Here is a 25880-nt window from a genome sequence, read left to right on the forward strand (position 1 = left end):
TTGGCCACCAGGGAAGGGGGTCCCACAATGTTACCTAGTTGACCCTCCCTTCTCCTGGGGTTCCCCTGTACTAGGTTTGCCTTTCCCTTTGCCAGAGAATTACAGCTCTCCATGTTAGAGATTGGAGAAAAGGAAAGGAATTATTTATTCAAGTTATACAGACTTAGGAGTAATGACTTAATGTCTTCATCAAAACCCCAAAGTCCCTAAAACACCCACAAACACACACAGTCCTTTCTCCCTTTGCCCGGTCTGAAGTACCGTATCTTAGGAAAAGAAATAGAAAGCCATGTGGTGATTCTCTGCCAAAGCCACATGATGGTTCTTTGCTAAAGCTGCGTGATGATTGTTCTCATGGCTGCGGGTGGGGGGAAGGGGGCCCCCCCACTCTGGCCAAAGCCGCACATGGTTCTCTCTGCTAAAGCTACATGGTGATTCTCTCACAGGGCTGTGAGTATCCCCATTCTGGCCAAAAGCGCGTGGTTCTCTCCTTAATGACTGCCACGTCTGCATTTAAATTCCCATGCCAATCTTTCTCTGTAGCCCCATTTCTGACTCCTCCCACAACCTGCTACACCTGCCAGGACTCTCACATCCTCCCAGCTTTACTGGGCTGCCATAGCGAGTCTGGGCAGGCGTGGAGCCAGTCATCTCCAAGCTCTCACACAAGTACTGTAACAGGGGCTGGGGAGTTGCCTCCCAGTTACATCTTGAGTGGAAGTCACTCCCTTCTCCCTGGCTCAAAGCATGGCCACAGCTATTTAACATATCTATGAAACCAGTTAAAGGTTATAGATATGTTAAATGACCATTCTAGAGGTTACCTGCGAAACTGTTGCTATGCAAAACAACTGAATGGCCCTGCTCCATGTATCCCATCCCCCCAGCTCAGACTTGGGGGGTGAGGACATCCCATATTTTTAATATTTCCTGGACACCCTGAGTTCTGGACCCAATTGCAAATTCTTCTTTTGGGGGCCCTCTGGCTGCACCCTCGTCCAGTGTGGCTCAGTGGACTGAGTGCTAGCCTGCAGACCGAAAAGTTGCTGGTTCAACAGTCAGGGTACATGCCTGGGTTGTGGGCCAGGTACCCCAGTCAGGGGGGTGTGAGAGGCAACCAGCAACTGAGCAATGTATCTCTCACACATAGATATTTCTCTCCCTCTCTTTTTCCTTCCCTTCCCCTCTTTCTAAAAATAAAAATGAATAAATAAAATCTTTAAAAAAAGTTTTGTTTAAAGAAGAGATCCTCTGGATCCAGTCAAGATGGTGGAGGCGGTAACACTGTGCTTGCTTCCTCCTGTGACCACAGCAAAATTCCGACTACATAATAGAACAATCAAGCTAGAGAACCATCTGAAGACTAGCTGAGCTGAAGTCCTATAACTAAGGATATAAAAAAGAAGCCACACCAAGACTGGTAGGGGCATGGAGGTATGAAATTGGCTGGGCCCACACCCACATGTGACAGTTAAGAATCAGGAGGGATATCTCAGCTGTAGAGATTCCCCCTGAGAAGAGAAGCTGCATTACATGCTACTAAATCAAACGATACCTTGAGACAAATGAAAGTTAAAATGCAATGATTGCTCCAATAAAATGTTATGAGAAAACACTATGGAGTCCAATTGATGGAAAGACTTTGACCCAAAGTAAAGGTTTCATAGGTTGGTGATATCTGAATTTGAATTGAAATCTCAGTAGGAACTGTCAGTCAGACCAAAAGGGAGAAAGAATTCAGGCATTCAGTGAGAACCTACAATGACATGTCACACACGATGCCAGGCTCTAGAGATTCAAAGATGAATAAGACACCTGGATGGGTAGCTCAGTTGGTCTAGTCATACAACGGAATGCTGTTAGTTAGAGCATCATCCCCATATACCAAGGCTGTGGGTTCAATCCTGGTCAAGGCACATACATATAAGAATCAACTGATGAATGCATGAATAAGTAGAACAACAAATCTCTCTCTCAAATCAATTTAAAAAAGGATGAGTAAGACACAGTTCCAATCTTTGATTGGCTTACTATATACTGGGGGAGTCAGCCAGGTAAGGAGATGACTGTAATATACAGTTGGGGTACTATTAGTGTAGAAAAGAGGTAAATGGTAGATGGTGTGGGTGGAGGAAGTGGGTGGCCAAAGACAGTTTCTTCAGGGGAATAAAATCAGAGCTGAGTATAAGGGCAAAATAGAATTAGTCATGCCCTGACTGGTATGGCTCAGTGGGTTGGGTGTCATCCTGTAAGCCAAAGGGTTGCCAGTTCAATTTCCAGTCAAGGCACAAAGGGTCAGGCCCCCGATTAGGGGGCGTGCGAGAGGCAACCACACATGGATGTTTCTGTCCATGTCTTACTCCCTCCCTTCCTCTCTCTCTCTCTAAAAATAAATAAATAAAATCTTGAGAAGAAATACAATTAGCCATGTGAAAACAGATGGAAGGCATTTCCAGTAGAGGGAGCAGAACACACAAAGATGCACATACAAGAGAGAACTGGGCACACTTAATATGACTTAGCAGAGCAGATGGCAAAGAACGGGTGGCGTGAGATGATGCTAGCCAGGTATGTGGGGCTAAAATACAGAGGCCATGTTAAGCAGTGCGGTACAAAGTGGGGAGGTCTGGAAAGATCTCTAAGCAGGTATATCCAGTTTATAAAGCACATCTTGGCTGCTGTTTGGTAGACGACTTAAGTGCCTGACTTGAAAGGGAAACCAATCAGAAAGCTAGCTGTAAGCTAAGAAATGATGAAGGCCTGAACTAAGGTAGTGGTAGCAGGGTTAGAGAAAAGAAAGGGACCTGAGATATGAGTAAGACTCACAGGACTTGGTGACTGGTGGGACTGGGAGAAGGAGCCAGAGTGAAGGAAGAATATGGAATGATGCCCTGGTTTTTGGTGTGGGTGACTAGGGGCCTATTGGAATCACCTGCAGTGGATGGAGGGGCTGGTTTAACAGAGGCAGGAAGAGACGAGGACTTCAGTGTGAGCTATGTGGAATGGGAGGTGTCTGTGGGTCATTTATGAGATGCTCCACAGGCAACTCCACTTACAGGCTGAAATGTAGATATGAGACATGTGCTGTAGATAGAGGTCTGGGATCAGCGGCATACGGGTAGAAGCTCTAAGCATCTAAGTGGGTGGGACTACTTAGGATGGTGCAGAGTGGCGAGGTGACGGGCTTGAACAGTAGGAAGAGAAAAGCAGAGTGAAAGGAAAAGGGAAGGGAGCTACTGTATGAGAAGGATGAAGAATTTTGTTTGAAAATGGGAGAAACACATCAGTAGAGGGGGAAAGTCAGTAGAGAAGGACAGGCTAAAAGTGCAGGAGGAACAGAGGTGCTGGATGGAACCAGAGTTACAAGGCCATGGGGAGACAAAAAAAAAAAAAGAAAGAAAATCAGCAGAGAATATACAAGTAGCACGGCACAGGTCTGTAATGACAGTACTGTTTGGCAAACAATGAGCGCACTGCCGTGGCTGGACTCCTGTAGTTTGTGGGGAAATGGTGGCAGATGAAACTGGAAATACAGAGGAGACAGAAAAATGACAAGGTAGCCCCCTGATACTATGGAATTTCAGAGGAGTAAAAGTACATTAGATGGTGATATAATTATAAAAGGCAACTTCAAAAACCCCAAGACTTAAGTTGGACCTTGCAAGATGGCTATGTTCTATCAGGGTGTCCAACCCTCAGCCCACAGGCTGCATATGGCCCAGGATGGCTATGAATGTAGCTTAACACAAAATCGTGAATGTACTTAAAACTTTTTTTTTTTTTTTTGCTCATCAGCATTTGTATCGTTAATGCTGGCCCAAGACAACTCTTATTTCAGTGTGGCCCAGAGATGCCAAAAGGTTGGACATTCCCTGTTAGGTGGTTGGTGGGGGAGTAGGGGAGTGGCTGCATTCTGGGAGAGAAGAGGAGACGGCTATAAGGAAAGTACACAGAAGCCAGAATCAGCAGGGCCCGTGGTGCAGGCCATGTAGCTGCAGTGGAGAGTGTGGGCAGGGAAGCTGTGAAAGGCAGTTGAGGAGACAGGCCAGGGATGAAGGCTCTGGAAGACCTGGCTATGGTTTTCCGACTCCATCCTTTATGTGGCGATATACAGGTCACGGGAGGAGGTCACTTAGTTTCCAACCAGGGGAGGGACCATGTACGAAGTGGTATTTTTAAGGAGATTAACGTAGCTATGGTAGTTGGGATGGAATGCTTCCAAGAAGCCAGAGTTAGGGGGCTGTTGACCAGGTGTTCGGGGTGAGGGCATAAACTCTGGAGAGACAACAGGAAGAGACTGAAAGTGTGTGTGTCTCTACGATGTTGCTAAGAAAGAACTAACATCAGGTAGTGGGTACTTGTTCCTAATCAAGGAGCTCATGCTGGGAGCAATAATTAGCAAAATGGAACAGGAAGAAGAAAAAGCAAGAGACTAAAAAAGGAATAGTTTGAGTTAAGGAAAGAACTAGGAGAGTGGGAATTTACAAATCAGGAGAAGAGTTTCAAGGAGGGAATGTGCAAGTGTCAATGCCACAGAGAGGTTAGAAAAGATTAGCACCGAAAAGACCCAACCGCTTTGGTAATTAAGGTATCACTGGTGATATTGGACATGGTGGTTTTGGCAAGGTGGGTAAAGATGGACTACCCAAAACAGGGTAGATGGACTACCTAAAAACAGGTGCCTAGATACAAAATCAATATTTAAAAATAAATATTTTAATAAATATTTTTATTTATTTTTAAATAAATTAAATTTTAAAATAAAATTAAATATTTAAAAATAAATTTTGTACTTCCATACACTATAACCAAAGTTAGAATATAAAATTTTATTTTATTTTATTTATTTTTTAAAGAATTTATTTATTTATCTTTAGAGGGGAAGGGAAGGAGAGAGGGAGATCAATATCAATGTATAGTTGCCTCTCACGTGTCCCCTGCTGGGAACTGGCCTGCAACCCAGGCATCTGCCCTGACTGGGAATCGAACCGCGATCGTGTGGTTCACAGGCCCGAGCTCAGTCCACTGAGCTACCCCAGCCAGGACTAGAATACAAAATTTTAAAAGAATCTATTCATGCTGTTCACATGGGTTTGTTCATTTTATAAAAATTCAGTGAGCTATTCACTTATAATATATGTACTTTTCTGTTTGTATATTATACTTGAGTAAAAAGATTTAAAAATATCGCTTCCAATACTGTCAACATACAAATTACCTAAGAATAGAACAAAAGATGGATAAGACTTCTACAGGGGAAATCATTGAAAAGTATTTAAAAAGTCCTAAATAAGTGGGGAGACACACTATGTACTTACACTTGGAAGACTGAATTTCACTTAATAGAATGAGTGCTCAGAAAGCAGACCAAGGCAGATTTGGGCACTTAATATATGACAGAAATGGCACTGCTCATCAGTGGCAGAAATGGTGGACTTTTCAACAAATAGTGTGAGGACAAAGGGGCATTTATACAAAAAACAAAATTGGACCCCTACATCATACCATGCACAGAAAAGAGTTCTAGGTGGATTAAAGATGTAAGTGTGAAAAGGCAAAACTGTGCAGCTTTTATTAGATAATATAGAAGAGTATCTTCCAGACCTTAGGTACTAAGCGATTTCTTAAACAAGACACAGAATAAAAACAATCCTAAATGAAAAGAGAGGAAAAAGACAAGCCAGAGATGAGGGACAAGATATTTGCAAAACCTGTGGGGGTGGGGAGGTTTACAATGAATATAACTGACCAGTGACTAGACTCTATAGTACACGTGTAAAGAACTATTTTTGAAATCAGTATGAAGAAGATAATAGGAAAATAGGCAAGACTAGAACAGGCATTTCCCAGAAAAGAAAATATACACGGCCAATAAACATATGAAAACGTGACCAACCCCTTTAGTCATTGAGGCAATGAAAATTAAAACCACAATGAAGTTTATCACACCCATTAGAATAGCAAAAATTTTAAATTCTGGCAAAACATTATTGGGAAATGTGGAATGATGACTCTCATATACTGGACAGTTGGGTGTGTATGCACCCTAGGACCCAGTAATTCTACTTTGAGGTGTATACCCTAGAAAATTCATACACATAAGTATCAGGCTACATGAATGAGAATGTTCATAGTAACCTGGCTGGTGTGGCTCAGTGGACCGAGTGCCAGCCTGCGAACAAGGATCACCAGTTCCATTCCCAGTCAGGGCAAGCACATGTCTGGGTTGCGGGCCAGGTCCCCAGTAGGGGGTGCTCGAAAGGCAACGACACATTGATGTTTCTCTCCCACTCTTTCTCCCTTCCCTCCCCTCTCTAAATATAAAGAAATAAACTCTTCTTTAAAAAGGAATGTTCATCGGGGCATTGTTGGCAATAGCCTCATTCTGGAAACAACTGAAATATCCATCAGCAGTAGAAAGAATAAATATTGGTCTAATCATACAATGGACTACTGTAGCAAAGTGGAAATAAAGGAACTGTACTTATATGCAACATGGATGAATCTCATACCCAATGTTGAATGAAAGATGCAAAACACAAAAGATCACATCAGTATGATTCCATTGATATACGGTTTAAAAACAGACAGAATTAAATTATGCTATTTAGAGATGTATACACAGATGGCACTACTGTGCAGGAAAGCAAGGGAATTACTATCATACACATCAGGAGCGGTTACCTCAAGAAGGAAGGAAGGGGGTTGTGACCTGAGAGAGGTCACGGACACAGGTGCTAGAAATGTTCTTTTTCAACCTATGTGATAGTTACATGGGTGTTCACTTTATAATTACTTATTAAATGATATACATGATTTATGCAGTTTTTGCCATGTGTGCTCTATCTCACCAAAAAAACCCCAAAACAAAACAAATAAAAAACCCTGTAACTACGAATGAATCACATGTGTTGCTAAGCAGTGTGAACTTTTTTGAGGAGCTTGACTCTAAACGGAAGGAGATAGTGTAACAGTTACAGGAGGATTCGGGATTGAAGGAATACGTGTACATATGCTCACCAAAATACATGTACAAGAATATCTATAGCAGCACTATTCATAACAGCCCCAAGCGGGAAATTACCCAAATGCCCATCCAACAGTAGAAAAGAAAAATAAACTGTGGCACAGTCACCAATAGAATATGTATAGTGGTGAAAATGGATGAATTACAACTACGTGAAATGATATAGATGAGTCTCACAAGCATAATGTTGAGTTAGGGTGACCAGATTTAACAAAGGGAAAAAATAACAAGCATCAATTACATTTGAATTTCAGATAAATGATGAATCATTTTTAATATAAGTATGTTCCCCACAAAATGATTAGCCATTTATCTGAATTCAACTAGGCATCCTTTCACTTTTCTAGGGACTTTACATTGAATGAAAGGAAATCAGATGCAAAGGTTACCTTCTGGGGAAGACTGAGACTGAAGTGGGCACAAGTGGTACTTCTGGAACGCTCGTCATATTGTTTTTTGATCTGGGTGGTGGTGACATTGGTATATTCACATTGTGAACATTCATCAGAGTTGAAAATTATGATTTGGGCATTTTTCTGTACACTGCATTATACTTCCATTGAATAACCTGTTATCCATCTGTAATCTATTTATACTCCATGTGGCAGTTAGCTGAATCTGTTTTATATTTAAAGTCTCAACAAAAAAATAGGGATAGACTTAAAAAGAAATGTGCAGCACCCATGTTGAGAAAAGAAAGTAAAATATCTTTTTAAAAAATATATCAATGTATGGTTGCCTCTCATGAGTCCCCTGCTGGGAACTGGCCCGCAACCCAGGCATGTGCCCTTGACTGGGAATTGAACCATGATCATGTGGTTCGCAGGCCCGAGCTCAATCCACTGAGCCACACCAGCCAGGGCTGAAAGTAAAATATCTTGAATAGGTAAATTAATCCAGCACGTGAATGTCCTATAAATAGAAAAGTATTTTTTTTATTTCTCACCCAAGGATATGTTCATTGATTTTTAGAGAGACAGACAGGGAGGTGTGTTGAGGGGTTGGAGAGAAAAACAGAGAGACAGAGAAACAGAGAGAGAAATCAATCAGTTGCCTCCTCCCAGCCACATATCCAAACTGGAAATCAAACCCATTTCGCTTCAACCAACTAAGCCACCTGGCCAGGGCTAAAAGTATTTTTAACTTCACTGATAACTACAGGAAAGAAAATGAGATAGCATTTTTCACTTATCAAGTTGGTAACAATACTTAGTAGAAAAGTTAAAAGACTTTACAAAAAATGAATAATCTAGGCCTTTGTGGGAATTTGGCAGTATATTTTTAAAATGTTGATGGATTTTGGGAAGATGGGGAGTTGAAGATAGCCCAGACCCCCTATATCCACAAGTCAGATCTGTCTACTCTGTCCTTCCGCCAAGTAGCTGCTGAGAGAGGGAGTTCACAGGGTGGGTCTGAGACCTGAGAGTGAGTTCTCTCTGGAACAACTGAGAACTCTAGGCTAAAGGCCTGGAGTTCGATATGGGAGAGCCAAAATGCAAGGATGGGAACCTGGCCGCTGGCAAAGGTTTGGCCTGTGGGACTCTATGAACTCCCAGGAGACAGTAGACATTGCCCATGTGACAAGGGAGGCTTCCCCGAATCTGAAAACGCTGACAAGAAACTGGAGAGTTGGAGGCTAGCCCTGGCTGGTGTAGCTCAGTGGATCGAGCACGGGCCTACAAATGAAAGGATCGCGGTTCGATTCCTAGTCAGGGCACATGCCTGGGTTGCAGGCCAGTTCCCAGCAGGGGACGCACAAGAGGCAACCATACATTGATATTTCTCTCCCTCTCTCCTTCCCTTCCCCTCTAAAGATAAATAAATAAAAATTAAAAAAAAGAAACTGAAGAGTTGGTTGCGTCCTCTCTACTCGGAAACAAGAACAGCACCAGAGAACAAGAGTCAGAGAAGCCTCCCCTGAATGCCTCCCAAGGGTGTGAGAAGCTGACTGACGACATGACCGCTTCTACAGTGCTGGCTCATGAGTACAAACCATTGAGCCTTTTCCAGTCACATAGCTGTTGTGACTTAAGGGACATCAGCATTGGACTTGAGCCCCAGTGAGAAGAGAAAGAAAAATAACAATATACCTAAGGGGACCCAGAAGCCTAAGATAGAAAGAAGCAGACAACCTCACATAAGCCTTTCATAAAATAGAGTTGCTGAAGGAAATAGCCAACTGAGTCTAAAAGAGATCACTCAAGAAGATGAAAGCACAACATAAAAAAGACTTTCTAGAACTAAAAGAATTAAATATCATTCACCCAAACCAGTAGCAATTATCATTTCAAATATTAAAACAATAAAACCATTCCAACTAAAAACAGAAATTAGACTCTCCCACCATGCAAGAAAAGCAATTTTACAAGCCCAGTGTGTATCCTTCAACATCTTTCTCCTTGCTAATAAAAAACATGAGAAATGATAGGGATAAATATTCACAAAGAGATCATGTTCTTTTTACTGATATGATTTTATACTAAGAAACCCTAAGACTCTGGTTTAAAATAAAACTTTAGAACAGAGCTATAAGTATTAAGATGGATAAACATCTCCCCGAGTGGTATGTCTCAGTGGGTTGGACGTCATCCCACAAAGTAAAAGGTCGCTGGTTCAATTCTGAGTCAGGGCACATGCCTGGGTTGCAGGCCAGGTCCCCAGTTGGGGGCATGCGAGAGGCAACCAATCCATGTTTCTCTCGCACAGATGTTTTTCTTCCTCTCTTTCTTCCTTCTTACCCCTCTAAGAATACATTTAAAAACTTTTTAAAAAAACCTCCTTTAATAAAAAGAATTAAAACTAGAACTGCTACATGACCCAGCAATTCCACTTCTGGGCATTTAACTGAAGAAATCCAGAACACTAATTCAAAAAGATGTATGTGCCCCTATGTTTAATGCTGCATAATTTATAATGAGCAATATATGGAATCAATGCAAGTGCCCATTCATAGAAGAATGAACAAAGAAGATGTGGTGTATCCATACACAATGGACTATTCCTCAGCAATAAAAAGAATGAAATCTTGCCATTTCTGACAACATGGTTGGACCTAGAGGTATTGTGCTAAGTGAAATGTCAGACAAAGACAAATACATTACCATATGATGTCACGTATATGTGGAATCTTAAAAAAATAAAACAGAAACAGGCTCCTGAATAGGGAAAAAGCTGATGATGTCAGAGGGGAGGGGTTCAGGGTATGTTGAAAAATGTAGAGACTTCCACCAAGATGGAGGCATAGGTGGAAACACTGTGCCTTCTCCCACAACCAAGTTTGAACACAACAAAGGTTTGGAGAACTAGGACACACCCAAAGACCAGAAAACGGAATTATACGGAAGTCCGACAACTACGAACCGTTCAACGGGGACGGTAAGAGAGGCGGAACCAGCAGCGGAGCTGGGTCGGGCAGGACAGATCCCCCGACCTAGGTGCGCAGGCAGCCCGGAACCAGTCGGGGTGTGGGGCAGACTGACCGCAGTCGCACATTCGCGCACAGTGAGATGGACCACACAGGCCCCAGGGGGCGAACCCAGTGGTGGAGGGCTGATGGCGGTGGCACACTCGTGTGCAGTGGAACGAAACGCGTGGGCCTGGTGACGGTGGTGGCTGCGGCGCCGGTGGGTGACTCGGTGGCAGGCGGCAGATGGGAAGCCATTGTCCCTCTTTGACCCCGCCCCCACATACAACGTCACAACACAGCGACTTAGTTGCCCTGCTCTAGTGAACACTTTAGGGCTCCGATCCTGCTACTTAACAGGCACGAACAGCCCAAAAGATGGTGCAAGAAGAACTCAAAGTCCCAGAGCCAATAACTCTAAGCAACCGAGAAATTGCCAGCCTCTCAGAAGCACAATTCAGGACACTATTTATCAGGATGCTCACAGAACTGGTACATTATAGTCACAAATTAGAGGAACATAGTCATAATCATATTAGAGGAACATATGAAGGCTAAACTAATTGAAATGAAGGGAGATGTCCAGGAAACCAATATCGATGGAAAGGAAACTGGGACTCAAATCAATGGAATGGACCAGAAGGAAGAACAAAACATCCCACCAGAAAGGAATGAAGAAATGAGAATTCAAAAAAATGAGGAGAGGCTTAGGAACCTCCAGGACATCTTTAAGTGTTCCAACATCCGGATTATAGGGGTACCAGAAGGGGGAAAGAAACAGCCATGAGTGGAAAACGTATTTGAACAAATAATAAAGGAGAACTTCCCCAGTCTGGCAAAGGAAATAGACTTCCAGGAAATCCAGGAAGCTCAGAGAGTGCCAAAGAAGTTGGACCCAAGAAGGAACACACCAAGGCACATCATAATTACATTAGCCAAGACCAAAATGAAGGAGAGAATCCTAGAAGCATCAAGGGATAAGGGGACAGTCACCTACAAAGGAGTACCCATCAGACTGTCAGCGGATTTCTCAAAAGAGACCTTAGAGGCAAGAAGGGGCTGGAAAGAAGTATTCCAAGTCATGAAATCCAAAGACCTACAGCCAAGATTGCTTTATCCAGCAAAACTTTCATTTAGAATGGAAGGACAGATAAAGTGCTTCTCAGAGAAGATGAAGTTCAAGGAGTTCATCAGCACCAAGCCCTTATTATATGAAATGCTAAAGGGACTTATATAAGAAAAAGAAGATGAAAAATATGAACAGTGAAAGGACAGCAAAGTCACAGTTATTAACAACCACACCTAAAACAAAAGCAAACCAAGAGGACAGCTAGATCAGGAGCGGAACCATAGAAATGAAGAACACATGGAGGGTTAGAAAGAGGGGGGTGGGAGGGGGAGAAGGGGGGAGAAGGCACAGAAAATAGCATAGATGGTAGGTAGAAAATAGATAGGGGGGAGGGCGAGAATAGTGGGGGAAATATAGAATCTAAAGAACTTGAGACACGTGGTTATAAACTAAGGGGGGGAGAATGGTGGGGGAGGGAGTGTGCGGGTGGAGGGGAATGAAGGGGGGAATAGAACAACTGTAATGGTATAATCAATAAAATATATTAAAAAGAAAAAAAAAGAAAAATGTAAAGGGGAATAAAAGGTATATACCTCTAGTTACAAAATAAGTCACACCACTGTAATACACAGCACAAGGAATACAGTCAGTAGAATGGTAATAACTTTGTATGGTAAAACATGGTTACTAGACTTATCACAGTGACCACATTGTAAGGCATATAAATGTCAAATTACTATGTTGTACACTTGAAATGAAAATAATATAGGATTAGATAAAAGGAGGTTTACAGTTGTGAGTATGTGAAACAGTTTATTCTTGTATTGCCACTTATTAATTATGTATTATTTTCCATATGAACAACTCTAAACCTACTTTTGCCCCACCCTGTATTGCATGTCAACTATGCTTAGATAAAAAAAAAAAATTCTCACACAACAAATCTTTAAAAAAACAAACAAAAAACCTTAAGTGAAACAAGCCAGTCACAAAAGACCACTTATTGCATGACTATATTAATATGCAATATAGGTTAGTAGTTGCCTAGGGTTAGAGAAGGGGTGGGAAAGAGGAGTGACTGCTGATGGATATTAAGCTTCTTTGGGAAAATGATGGAAGTGCTCTAAAATTAGATGGCAGTGGTGAATGCACAACTCTATGAATATGCTAAAATCCACTGAACTGGACAGTGTAAATGGGTGAATCTCATGGCTGTGAATTCCATCTCAAAGAGCCGTTAAAAGATAACTCAGAACCGTACACCTAAGGAAAGATAAAAGAGGCACAAGAACCTTTAAATAAGAAGGTTAATGCAGAACAGAAAGGTTACTTTTAACTACATTCGGAACAAAAAGCTGAATGAGAAAGAAATAGTCTCTGCCCTGTGCCAGCAGTATAATACGGCTAAATGACAAAGGTAAAAGTCCTCAATTACACTTGTTGCTTCTGCCTTCTCAGTTCCTGAGGGACCTGAAGCCCAAGGTAAGGAGGTAGTGAGAGCTCAGCTACTTTCATTGGAGGTCAAATATCTTGGGCCAGATGAATTCTAGCCAAGTAAATTGGACCTAACAGCAATTTCAAATGCGAGTGCTGAAGCTAGGTCAGTGATCTCTGAGAAATCTCGGAGAAAAAGATGTTCCAGAAGACTGGGCAGATGTAATTTCAAAATTCAAAAAAAAGAGCTAGAAGTTAATTCCATAAATTACAGATCAGTAAGTCTGATGTGTCTTCTATATTATTACAGGGATGGCTTGCAAGAACCTAGAAATGGAAGAATAAGCACTAGAAGCCAGCTTGAATTCACTAAGAAAAAAGTTGATTTAGGCTAATCCTTACTTCCTTTTTTTTTTTTTAAAGATTTTATTTATTTATTTAGCTTTAGAGGGGAAGGAGAGAGGGAGAGAAACATCAATGTATGGTTGCCTTTTGTGCGTCCCCTGCTGGGAGTTGGCCTGCAGGGAACTGGACTACAACCCAGGCATGTGCCCTGACTGGGAATCGAACCGCGATCCTCTGGTTCGCAGGCCCGCGCTCAATCCACTGAGCTACACCAGCCAGGGCCTCCTTACTTCCTTTTTGTACTGTTACTAAGCTGGTAACTAACGAGAAATAGGGTAGATATAGTATATCTGGACATTAGCAAGGCATTAATGAAATCTTTTATGAGATCCTTAAGTATAAAATTGAGAAACAGCCCCGGTTTGTGTGGCTCAATGGATTGAGTGCTGGCCTGTGAATCAAAAGATCACCAGTTAGATTCCCAGTCAGGGTACATGCCTGGGTTGTGGGCCAGGTTCCCTGTTGGGTGCTTGTAAGAGGCCACTGGTAGATGTACGTTTCATACATGCAATGTTTCCCTCCCTCTCTTTATCCCTCTCTTCCTGTCTCTCTTAAAATAAAAGAATAAGATCTTTAAAATTGATAAACAGGAGCTGGTTGTTAATTTTTGTTAGATAGATTAATAATTGCTTTAAAGACCATTCACACAGCATGCAGCTTACCAGGTCACTTTCATGCTAGACAAAGGTTTGTAATAGCACACACCATAGATTCTTTTAGCCTTAGGAGCGTCACCATTTCTATCCAATAACTTAAATGAAGATATGGAAACCATGCTGATGAGGTTTATGTGACATCTGGGAAAGACCGTGAATACTTAAGAATATTGATTTTAATCATAAGTAGTTGGGGGGTAAAAGAAGAGAAAAGAAAACAAAACAAAATAAAAACTTGCCTGGATGAGATGAAATCAAACCAAGGGCCAGATCCAAATCTCACACCTAAATTAGGAAATGAGCGCAAGGAAAAGAAACAACTTTTCACTATTTCTGAAATCAGCGTCTGGCTTGAATTGTAGGTACTGTTAGGTTGGGACCTGAACTATCCCAGTTAAGACACCAATAATACCAAGAAGAAGAGTGCTAGAAGGTTTTATCTCCAACTGTGGCTTTAACCATCCTTACCTTCTTTGAGACGATCCCCTTCAGCCTTGGTTTTCTTCTGCCTTTCTGATCCAGCAAGGTCTACAAGATGCAATTTGGAGCGAAAACTGCTATTCCTGTGATAATGACAGGATGCCACAAGTGAGAAGAGTACACAAGCTTGAGGACAGCTGAGTCTCATAGCTGACCGCCAGCTCTTCTTTTCTTTCAAGTTGGTCCAATAGCCCCACTCATTACTAGTGCTCAGCATACTGATGTCAGATGCTTTGTCAAAGCAATTGAAGAAGCGACCTACTGGTCAACTTGACTAGAACTCACATTAAAAATCTTGACTCACCCTGGCTGGTGTAGCTCGGTGGACTGAGCGCGGGACCGCAAACCAAAGGATCTCAGTTCGATTCCCAGTCAGGGCACATGCCTGGGTTGCAGGCCAGGTCCCCAGTAGGGGGTGTGTGAGAGGCAACCACACATTGATGTTTCTCTCCCTCTTTTTCCTTCCCTTCCCCTGTCTAAAAAATAATTAAAAAAAAAATCTTGACTCTTTAGACTGTAACTTACTTGTCATTTTTCTTTCTTTGCTCTATGGAGATTGTAAAGATGGCATGAGAGCGAGATGACTGGGAGTTCATCGCTGTTGAGGCCACAGTCCTACAGTTGTTGCCCTGCTCCAAACAGGAAACAGTATCCAGGGCAACTAAAACAGTTTTCTCAGTGAGTCCCACAATCTAAGTCAGAGAAAGAAAAATAAAACTCCCTAAGGATACATACTTCAAATACTTTATCGGAAATAGAAGTGATGGTTTGAAGAAATAATGCCTTGACGTTCCAGTAGAGCCTTAATAAATATTGAATAGAAGACCCGTGGTTTTATATAGGAACCCTAATCATTGGGATCCCTGCAAACCAAGGCCTCCAATCTCCCCTAGGGGCTTCCAAAACAAGGTACTGGCCAATACTGGAGCTAGAAAAGCTCTCTTGATTTTAGGATAGCAATGGATCAGGTGCCTTCCAAGGAACCCCAAATGAAGGTAACCTTTGACCTGAAGGATGGTAAGAGTAACATAAACAGCTATGGTATTTCTCTTTGCTACTTTCTCTTCTGTGGGAACTTAGGTTCCTCCCCATACCTCTGATCCATTTTAAACTTCATTTTCCACTAGGGGAAATTGCACAGCATAGCTTCCGTAGGAAGCCAGAAAACCAGGATCCTGGGCTTGGTACTGTATCTAGCTATTAGAGTTTGTACAAGCTAAAATCTCTTGGAGCTTCTCAAGACTGAACTAGATAAAGTCCCTGCTAGCCCCAATATGCTATGATTTTATTACTCCAGAGCTCCCAAATCTATATTGGTGCCCTAATTTCTAGTCTTTTATTTATAATTGCCTGCTACTTACACTTTGAAATCAGTAAATTATAAGTCAGACTCATCTTCCTCTCACCAACACTGACTCTATCCACTACTTCTCTATTTCTATTAATATTTCTATTCTCGAAACCTCAGATTCACCTTCAATTCCTCCCATTCCTCCATATCTCAGCTATCACCAACTCCTAGTCATTCTTCTTTTGAATCCACTGCTTCCTTTTCCTTTCTACTTGCCTACTCCAGGCCCATATTACTTCATGCCTGAGAAATAAGGCACTTTCCCCAGTTGGCCTTCCTCGGCCTCATCTTTCTCCTTTTCAATCCATTTCTGTTTAGTCTCCCTAAAAATCCTGCTTCCTAAAATGTCACCAAACTACAAAGCCCTGTGCTAGATAGTGAGGACACAAAGAGATTTGAAGATACTCTTCTTACATTCAGGACATAAACATGGAATCTAAAGCCTTGGTAAAAGTAGCCACAGCAGACCTTCATTTGGAAGGATTAAATAGCTTATACCCTGTCCACAGGGATAGCAAGGAAATTCTTTAATCCGGAGTAATAATCTGGTCCTAACATATCTCCTATTACTTCCCAACCCATATCTCTGAATCCAGACTGACTGGTCTTGTCTTATTACCCCTAGGAGTATATTTTCTGCTTTCCTGTTCAAACTATTCCTTACTACAAGAATACCCATATTCTTTGCTATACTTACTCACATTCCATTCATCCCATCTGAAAAGCATTAACAAAGTTGTCCTTACCCACCCCAATTTAAGTCAGAAACCTACACTTCTTTGTATTGCAAACTTCATCTCAAATAATGCTTCAGATTTAATTCCTGCTGCAGCATGGGGCATATAAAATATCTTGGAATCTGGTCAAGAGCTGGCTTACTACCAACATTCTTTCTGGTGACAGACAGCATGTGTTTGGCCCAGGTTTCTTATTCCCACTATCCAAACTGTCTTCCTCTATTCCAAGCTCATCAGGCTTTCAAAATGAGTCTGATCCTTCAAGCCCTGCTTTTGCACTTGGTTAATGGCTTAACAACCCAGAAGGGGAAAAAAAAAGCACCTGCCTCTCAGGCACCTGTCCCCTAAAGCTTCATCTTCCCATGCAGGGAAGAGAGAAAGGAGAGAAAGATGGGTAAGATATTATTTTAGCAAGTTTTCCCAAGACTGTACTACCTATTTTCATCCACTTCCAGCATCAGATTCTCCCAGTCCTGAACATTCAAACTGGTGCTAGACCCAAGCTCTGCCTGTTTTCAACACTGGCTTCTGGATTTGGACCACTCCCATACACAAAACTTCCTATGTTGCCTCAAATTTTCTGTTCAGCCCTGGCTGGTGTGGCTCAGTAGATTTAGTGCCAGTCTGTGAACCAGAGAGTTGCTGCTTTGATTCCCAGTCAGGGCACATGCCTGGGTTGTGGGCCGGGTCCCCAGTAGGGGCGAGCAAGAGGCAACCACACATTGATGTTTCTCTCCCTCTTCCTCCCTCCCTTTTCATCTCTAAAAATAAATAAATAAAGTCCTTTTTGAAAAAAGAACATTAAGATTTTTTTAAAATTTTCAGTTCAGCTATAATTTTCTGTTCCTAATTCTGTTCAGTTATAGTTCTGTACCCTGCGACTACCATGTGACAGAAGTCTCTCCAATAAGTGATCTTTGTCCTATTGTACGTATGAATTTTGAAAAGGTTATGTTAGTTAACTTTTCAATTTTTTAAATATCACTCCAGAGCCTAGTACAATGTCTATTCCAGGGTTGTCCAACAGAATTTTTCGACCATGGGTAAGTTCTATATCTGTGTTGTCCAATATAGTAGCCACCAGCCACAGGGAGCTATTGAGTACTTCATGTGTGTCTGGTGTAACTGAGGGACTGAATTTTTTTATTAAAGATTGTATTTAGGCCCTGGCTGGTGTAGCTCAGTGGATTGAGCGCGGGCCTGCGAACCAGAGGATCGCGGTTCGATTCCCAGTCAGGGCACATGCCTGGGTTGTAGTCCAGTTCCCTGCAGGCCAACTCCCAGCAGGGGATGCACAAAAGGCAACCATACATTGATGTTTCTCTCCCTCTCTCCTTCCCCTCTAAAGATAAATAAATAAATAAAATCTTAAAAAAAAAGATTGTATTTATTTATCTTAAGAGAGGGGAAGGGATGGAGAAGGAGAGGGACAGAAACATCAATGTATGGCTGCCTCCTGTGTACCCCATACCGGGGACCCGGCCCACAACCCAGGCATGTGCCCTGGCTGGGAATCGAATAGGCAACCCCTAGAGTCAGAGGCCAGTGCTCACCACTGAGCCACACCAACCAGGGCGGGACTGAGTTTTTTAAAAAATATTTCCTTCATTCATTCATTTATAGGGGAAAGTAAGTAGAATGAGAGGGAGAGAAACATCGATTGATTGCCTCATGCCCATAGCTGGGGACAAGGCCCACAAGCCAGGCACACCCCCCAGCTGGGAACTGAACTAGTGACCCTTCAGTTTGCAACACAATGTCGGACCAACTGAGCCATGCTGGCCAGAGCTGAGGGACTGAATTACAAATTTTATTCAATTTTAGTTCATTCAGATTTAAATAGCCATTTGTGGCTAATGACTACCATACTGGACATCAAAGTCTTAGAACTCTGTACATAGCTAATCCTGTAAATATTTAATTGATTTTAGCATTCCTTCAAGAGGTAACAGGAAGGTGGTCAAACATCCTGCCCTCCAAGAGATCCCATGTAGGAATTCAACATTAACAAAGGCAATCAGGACCACACAAAAATCTGAAAGATGTTAGTATTCATTTAAAACCACAGTGGCAAGTAAAAGAGATATGACCTTTAGCAGTGACCAACATTTTAAAGTAATAATAAATAACAACAACAAACACACCTTTATGCCTTCCTTAGGATCTTCTCGTATATTTATCTGAGAGGCTTTCTCTCGAGGTGGGCATAGAAGATCCAAGATTTCTTCATTGTAAATCTGGTATCATTGAAAATAAAGTAGCAAAAACAAGAAGTTAACAGGGTAATCTTAGGGTGGTGGGATTGGAGATGATTTTTAAGTTCTTTGTGACTTTGTTTTAAAACATTCTTATTCTTACAACACACATATCATATTTTTAATTAAGAAAAGGGCTTTAACCCTATAGGCGAACATTTGATGGCGAACATTTGATACTTGCAAGAATGAATTCGCACGTTGCTGTAACAAAATCAAGACTGCTTTCTCAAGACAGAGTCTCTTAGGAATGGCAGACAATGAAAGTAACATGGGTGCCCAAATTCAGTTCTTTCATGGTGTCTTAACAGTGTCACCTTCATTGATTCTGTTAAGCTGTAAGTAACAAATTCTCAATAGAGGGTGGAAGCGGGAAGCAAAAGGAAGAAGTAGCGACCAATATTTCAACGATAGCAGGACTTTAAGTATTTAGAACAGTGTTTAGCACAGTGTCAGCACTGTACTTGTTTGCTATTATTGCTGTGGCTACTATCTGACATACCAGGCTCCCAAGATGTTTTTTCATTTGATTACCTTGACCACAACTGGGTTCATGAAGATTCAAGAAGGCTAATCTTAATGATGTGTGCTTCCCCATCTTTTTTTTAATTTAATTCTTATTCAAGTACAGTTTTCTGTTTTATATTCCCTGCCCTGCCCCCTCTAGTGCTCCCCACCTCCCTTCCATTTCCGCCCCCCATCTTAATTATTGTCCATGTGTCCTTTATACTTATTCATGTGAGTCCCTCCCCTTTTCCCCTATGATTCTCTCCCCTCTCCTCTCTGGACCCTGTCAGCCTGTTCCATATTTGAGTGTCATTGGTCATATTTTGCTTGCTTGTTTGTTTTGTTGTTTAGATTCCTGTTAAAGGTGAGATCACATGGTATTTGTCTTTCACCGCCTGGCTTATTTCACTCAACATAATGCTCTCCAGTTCCATCCATGATGTTGCAAAGGGTAGGAGCTCCTTCTTCCTTTCTGCAGCATAGAATTCCATTGTGTAAATGTACCATAGCTTTTTGATGCAATCATTGACCGATGGGCATCTAGGTTGCTTCCAACTCTTGGCTATCGCAAATTGTGCTTCTATGAACATTGGGGTGCATAGGTTCTTTTGGATTGGTGTTTCAGGGTTCTTAGGATATACTCCTAACAGTGGAATTGCTGGGTCAAAAGGCACGTCCATCTTCAAACTCTCTACCTCCTATACCCATTAAGAGTCAACTTCAGATGAAGTATTTATGTACAATTTATAATTGCATCCTTACATCACTGCACTTTAATTATTGCTCCGTAAAGATGAGGCATCTTATCCCTGCTATGGAACTAACCAGCTGGTTTCCCAGAAGCTGGAAGTTCCCTAGACAAGTGTTTTTAGTGTCACGAGGTTAGCTGTAACTAGTCAATCTACTTCTACACTGATATACACTAGAATGAAGACACCCACAAGGGCAGGGACTTTTATGTTTTGTTGACCGATATAGCCCAAGTACCTAGAACAGGGTCTATAACATAGTAGGTACTCAATAAATATCTGTTGAATAAACACACTCTATCATCACCTATACAACTCAATATATCCCCCAATTTTTTGAACAATCTTCATAAAATAGCAGCATTATCGCTTAAGCCTCAAAACAGTAAAGGCAAATCAAAATTTTTTTTGCAGACTCTACAGAGAATCAATAAGAGGACAAATTGGAATTAATAGAACTTCTGTCATCTTTTTATATGTCAATGCCAACTCCTCTAACAATCAGATTAAACAGACTATTTTGACAACACGGGAAGAACTGGGTGCAAGCCAGATCCAACCGAGCCAGTAAGTTTTCTCTATCAGTTTATAAAAATGTAATTTACTAAAAATGCAATTTATTAGTTTGAGCAATGCCAGAAAAAACCTGATTTGGATTTCTTTTTCTACCCCAAGATAAATTTAAACTCAGAATAATTAAAGAGAAATCACTTACCTCCAAGTATGACACCTTCAGCGTAAATTCAAAGTCACTCTTCTTGTCAATTTCTTTGAAGAGCATTTGTATCACCCGAGGAATGACCCCAACTGTTGGTTCATTCTCTTGCTCTGCAGTGTATGCACCTCCCATGGAGTAGGTCTTTCCAGAGCCAGTCTGTCCATAGGCCAGGACGGTTGCATTGTATCCTGGCAAAACAGAAGTCACACACATAGTGGTGTTCAAATGTTCTTATCCAATCAATACACTCTGTTTCCTTCGGCAATTACAAACTGAGACTGCTCTCTTAAGATAAGGGTCTCTCATGAACAACAGCTACAGAGAAAAGTCATCTGGGCATCATGACTTTGTACTGCTCCAAATAAGCAAAGAAAAAAAAAAAAACAAACCCAGAACGTGTGCCCCTCCTGATAGCTCTCAAAAGATAGGAAATAAAACACTTGAGGATCTGACAGCCATTGTGAGGATGGCCAAGTCCCTGCCAAAAAGCCGTTCAGAGCTTTGTAATTCTACTTTCTGTCTACTTCGAGCAATTCTAAATTTTGAGACATAAATGAAAGTCCCAGAAGCTACATAAATAGAAGGGATTCAAACATGTGTAGTTTTGATTAACAGTCTTCATTTGAAAAGGGAACAAAGTTGCTTCTTACAGACAATGAAAGCATCTATCCCTTATCTGAACTTGCAGACTGCATCTGGACCACAGTATTGGGCTCCTCATAGGAATGTCATCATTTAAGTGTGATTCAATGGGATATATGACCTTTGCTTTAAAAAAAAGATTTTATTTATTTATCTTTAGAGGGGAAGGGAAGGAGAGAGGGAGAAAATATCAATGTATGGTTGCCTCTCGTGAGTCCCCCACTGGGACCTGGCCTGCAACCCAGGCATGTGCCCTGACTGGGAATTGAACCATAATCCTCTGGTTCACAGGCCCGTGCTCAATCCACTGAGCTACACCAGCCAGGGCTTCCCTTTACTTTTTTTCTTTTTGAAAGAACTTGATCATATAAATGAAGACCTAGATGTTCTGAAAAATTGTTAAGATGTTAAATTGAGATTTGCAGTAACAGATTGCTAGGATTGCCTGGTGTGGTATACTATGGCAAGCCTATGGGTCAAGAGAATAACATTCCATAATCTTCTGCAACACTACAGATGGGTGTATAGAGTAATAACTGGGGAAACCAAGTTCTAGTACTTTCTACAAAATATTCAGGGCTCTGCGGTACTGGGAGTTCAGAGTATGAGGGGGCTGCTATGGAGCTAACTGAAAAATACTAGTTTGTCTTGGCAGAGCAATGTTAACCAAATGCATATACACTGGAATCCCTTTCTATATTTTATTGCTTCTAAAGACTATACTTTAATTCTCATAGTTTCCCAAGTTAAAGATAGGAAAGTAGAACTACAGCACTCTTACTAAGCTATGATGATCCATTCTGAGAAAGATGAACAGAGAGTGAAGGCTCTGGAAACCATCTTATTTCAGGAATGGCTAAAGGAAAGAAGGCATGGTTAATTAGAAGAGATGTGGAATTATGTAATGGTCTTGCAAATATGTAAATAGGAAAAAGGTTAACTTTATAGTGGAGAAGCTTGGCAGATAACACGTCAATCAAATGATCAAAATGAACATCAGGATGTGAGGGTGATCCGGCTGTGACATCTGTCACCCCATTGATCATCAGGGTTGATTCGGCTGATCCACCTGGCAAGGTGGGTGTTCCCTTCCTCCCTCACTGCTCCTTGTGCATCCCTCCTGAAGCTGCACACTCCATCGAAAAGGTTGACCTTCCCTGATAGAGGAGAGGACCATTCTTCAGTCAAGGATATATGAGTAGTTATTGTCCCCTGCTAGAACCTGCAAACAAGCTCTCAAAGTGAACATTAGCAGAAATGGTACAAACCAAAATCATGTATTGACTGACGGGGGTTCAAAAAGAATACATCACTACTTCTGTGATATTTCTGCTGAAGACAAAGAATGCAAATCTAATCATAAATAAACATCAGACAAGCCAAAATTGAAAAAAAAATGGTTTACCAAAGAACTGGCCTGTGATCTTCAAAAGTGTCATGATATGAAAGTCAAAAAAGAATGAAAAATTTTAGAACAAAGGAAACTACAGAGACAGTACAACTACATACAACTGATTTTGACCTAGACCCTCTGCTATAAAAGACAAAATTCACACAATTGGTGAACCTTGAATGAGGTCTGAGGATGGGATGGTAGAAATGTAGCAATGTTAATTTCATAATTTTTTAAAAAGATTTTACTCATTTATTTTTAGAGGGTAAGGGAGAAAGAGAGGGAGAGAAACACCAGTGTGTGGTTGCCACTTGCACACCCCAGGCATGTACCCTGACTGGGAATCGAACTGGCAACCCTTTGGTTCACAGGCCCATGCTCAATCCACTGAGTTACACCAGCCAGAGCTAATTTCATGATTTTGATGGTTGTATTATAGATACGTAGGAGAAAGTCCTTGTTAGTAGCAAATATACAATAAAGTATTCAGGGGCATCAGGTCAATAGCTTATCTCAAATTGTTCAGGAAAAAAATTTTTTATGCTGTTCTTACAACACTTCTATAAGTTTGAGTTTATTGCTTTAATATTTAAAAAATTTGAAACAAAGTATTCAATGTGCCTAGTCATGACATCATAAAAAAGTGAAAAAAATGTGGATAGCTATTACCTGCAAGAAGGCTACTCTTTGTCTAGAGAGATGAACTAACATCACTGGGTACAAATTATTACTAGGAGGCAAATTTCACCTCAATATAACCTAATGCAATTAGAGTTGTCCAAAAACCATCAACAAGACTACCCTGTGAGTCGGTGAATTCCCTGTCCAAAAATACTCAAATAGACATCGGAAGTTCACTTCACAAAGATATTGCTACAAGGCACTTTTCTTTGGAAGAGAAGCTAGACTAGGTGCCATAAATGTCCTGTTCAACATTAAGGGACTAGTATGTCACGGTTCTACTTCTTTTAAATAAAGCTCTGCTTTGAATCCTGAATAACCACTGTCCTAGAATAATATTAAAGACCTCTCAGGCACCGCTCCCTTCTTCAGAACCCTGCTATTGTCTTGAATAATACTAAAGCCGTCGCTTCTGCAATAAAGATTTTTAAAAGCTTTTTTAAACTTATTTATTTTTAGAGAGAAGGGAAGGGAGGGAGAAAGAGATAGAAACATCAACGTGAGAGAGAAACATTGCCTGCCTCTCATACACATCCTGACAGGGACCTGGCTCACAACCCAGGCACGCCCCCTGACTGGGAATTGAACCCCCGACCCTTCGCTTTGCAGTACTATGCCAAGCCCATGGAGCCACACCAGCCAAGGCTACAATAAGGATTGTTAACCAGCCAAAGTATCCAGGCACTTTAGGAAATCTCACTCTTTACCTAAAAGACTCCTACTTATCAATCAATACCTACTTCAAAGGCTCCCTATGCTGTGGAATTCATCCCAGGTTCCTGAAGTAGAATTAGTATCATCCTTCTGGTTTTCATACCACTTTGCATGAAAGCATTGCTTCTTTTAAAGCAGGACTGATTGATTCTATTATATATTTTTTAACTTCTAAAATATTTTTCCTTAAAGATGGGTGCAGCCATGACTGGTGTGGCTCAGTGGGTTGGGTATTGTACTGTGAACCAAAAGGTCACAGGTTCAATTCCCAGTTAGGGCACATGCCTGGATTGCAGGCCAGGACTCCAGTTAGGGTGCAAAAGAGGCAACTGATCGATGTTTCTCTCTCATATCAAAGTATCTATCCCTCTCTTTCTCCCTCCTTTCTCTTCTCTCTAAAAGTAAATAAATAAAATGAAAACAGTCTGGTATTGGCATAAGAATAGACACATAGATCAATGGAACAGAATAGAGAATCCAGAAACAAACCCAGGTCGCTATGGTTAATTAATGTTTGACAAAGGAAGCACAAGCATACAATGGAGTAAAAATAGCCTGTTCAATAAATGGGTGTTGGGAAAACTGGACTGGTACGTGCAAAAAAAAAAAAAGATAGAAACTGGATCACCAACTTACACCATACACCAGAAAAAACTCAAAATGGATAAAAGACTTAAATATAAAGTCATGACACGATAAAAGTCCTAGAGCAAAACATAGGCAGGAAAATCTCAGATATGCCATGTAGCAATATTTTTGCTGATATATCTCCTAGGGCAAGGGAAATAAAGGAAAAATAAACAGATGGGACTACATCAAACCAAAATGTTTCTGTAAGACTAAAGAAACCATCACCAAAATGAAAAGGGAGCCCACTATATGGGAGAACATATTTGCCAGTGATACATTGGACAAGAATTTAATCTCCAAAATATATAAAGAATTCATAGGATTCAATGCCAGGAAGACAAACACTCCAATTAGAAAAATAGGCTAAGGACCCGAACAGACACTTCTCCAAGGAGGACACACAGAGGGCCCAGAGACATAGGAAAACATGCTCAGCATCACTAGCCATCAGAGAGATGTAAATTAAAACCACAATGACATATGACCTCATACCTATCAGAATGGACATCATAAATGAATCAACAAACAGCAAGTGCTGGCCAGGCTGTGGAGAAAAGGGAATCCTAGTGCACTGTTGGTGGAAATGCAGATTGGTGCAGCCACTGTGGAAAACAGTATGGAATTCACTGAGAAAACTAAAAATGGAACTGCCTTTTGTCCCAGTAATACCACTGCTAGGATTATGTCCTAAGAACCCTGAAACACCAATCCAAAAGAACTTATGCGCCCCATTGTTCACGGCAGCACAATTTACAATAGCCAAATGCTGGAAGCAGCCTAAGTGGCCATCAGCAAATGAGTGGATCAAAAAACTGGGGTACATTAACACAATGGAATACTACGCAGCAGAAAGAAATAAGGAGCTCCTTTCTTTTGCAACAGCATGGAGGGGTATGGAAAGCATTATGCTAAATGAAATAAGCTAGGTGGTGAAAGACAAAAACCATATGATCTCACCTGTAACAGGAATCTAATGAACAAAATAAACTAACAAACAAAATAGGACCACAGGAAACAAGGAACAGACTT

At 41.2% G+C, this 25880-nt stretch overlaps 1 protein-coding gene across 5 annotated transcripts in view; it reads right to left on the reverse strand.

Annotated features, from left to right (window-relative positions):
• KIF4A (kinesin family member 4A) overlaps positions 1 to 25880 on the reverse strand; it is a 116074-nt gene that overhangs the window by 88470 nt on the left and 1724 nt on the right. For all 5 annotated transcript variants that reach the window (XM_037060283.1, XM_037060282.1, XM_037060280.1 and 2 more), the window contains 4 exons: positions 20789 to 20979; positions 18707 to 18799; positions 15000 to 15166; positions 14463 to 14557 (listed from right to left, as the gene is read on the reverse strand). In XM_037060283.1, the coding sequence (XP_036916178.1) occupies positions 14463 to 14557; positions 15000 to 15166; positions 18707 to 18799; positions 20789 to 20979 (546 nt within the window). The remainder of the gene's footprint in view (positions 1 to 14462; positions 14558 to 14999; positions 15167 to 18706; positions 18800 to 20788; positions 20980 to 25880) is intronic.

The sequence above is a fragment of the Sturnira hondurensis genome, unplaced genomic scaffold (assembly GCF_014824575.4).
Source record: "Sturnira hondurensis isolate 20B ecotype Veracruz unplaced genomic scaffold, ASM1482457v3 Scaffold0011568, whole genome shotgun sequence".
NCBI classification, from domain to species: Eukaryota; Metazoa; Chordata; class Mammalia; order Chiroptera; family Phyllostomidae; genus Sturnira; species Sturnira hondurensis.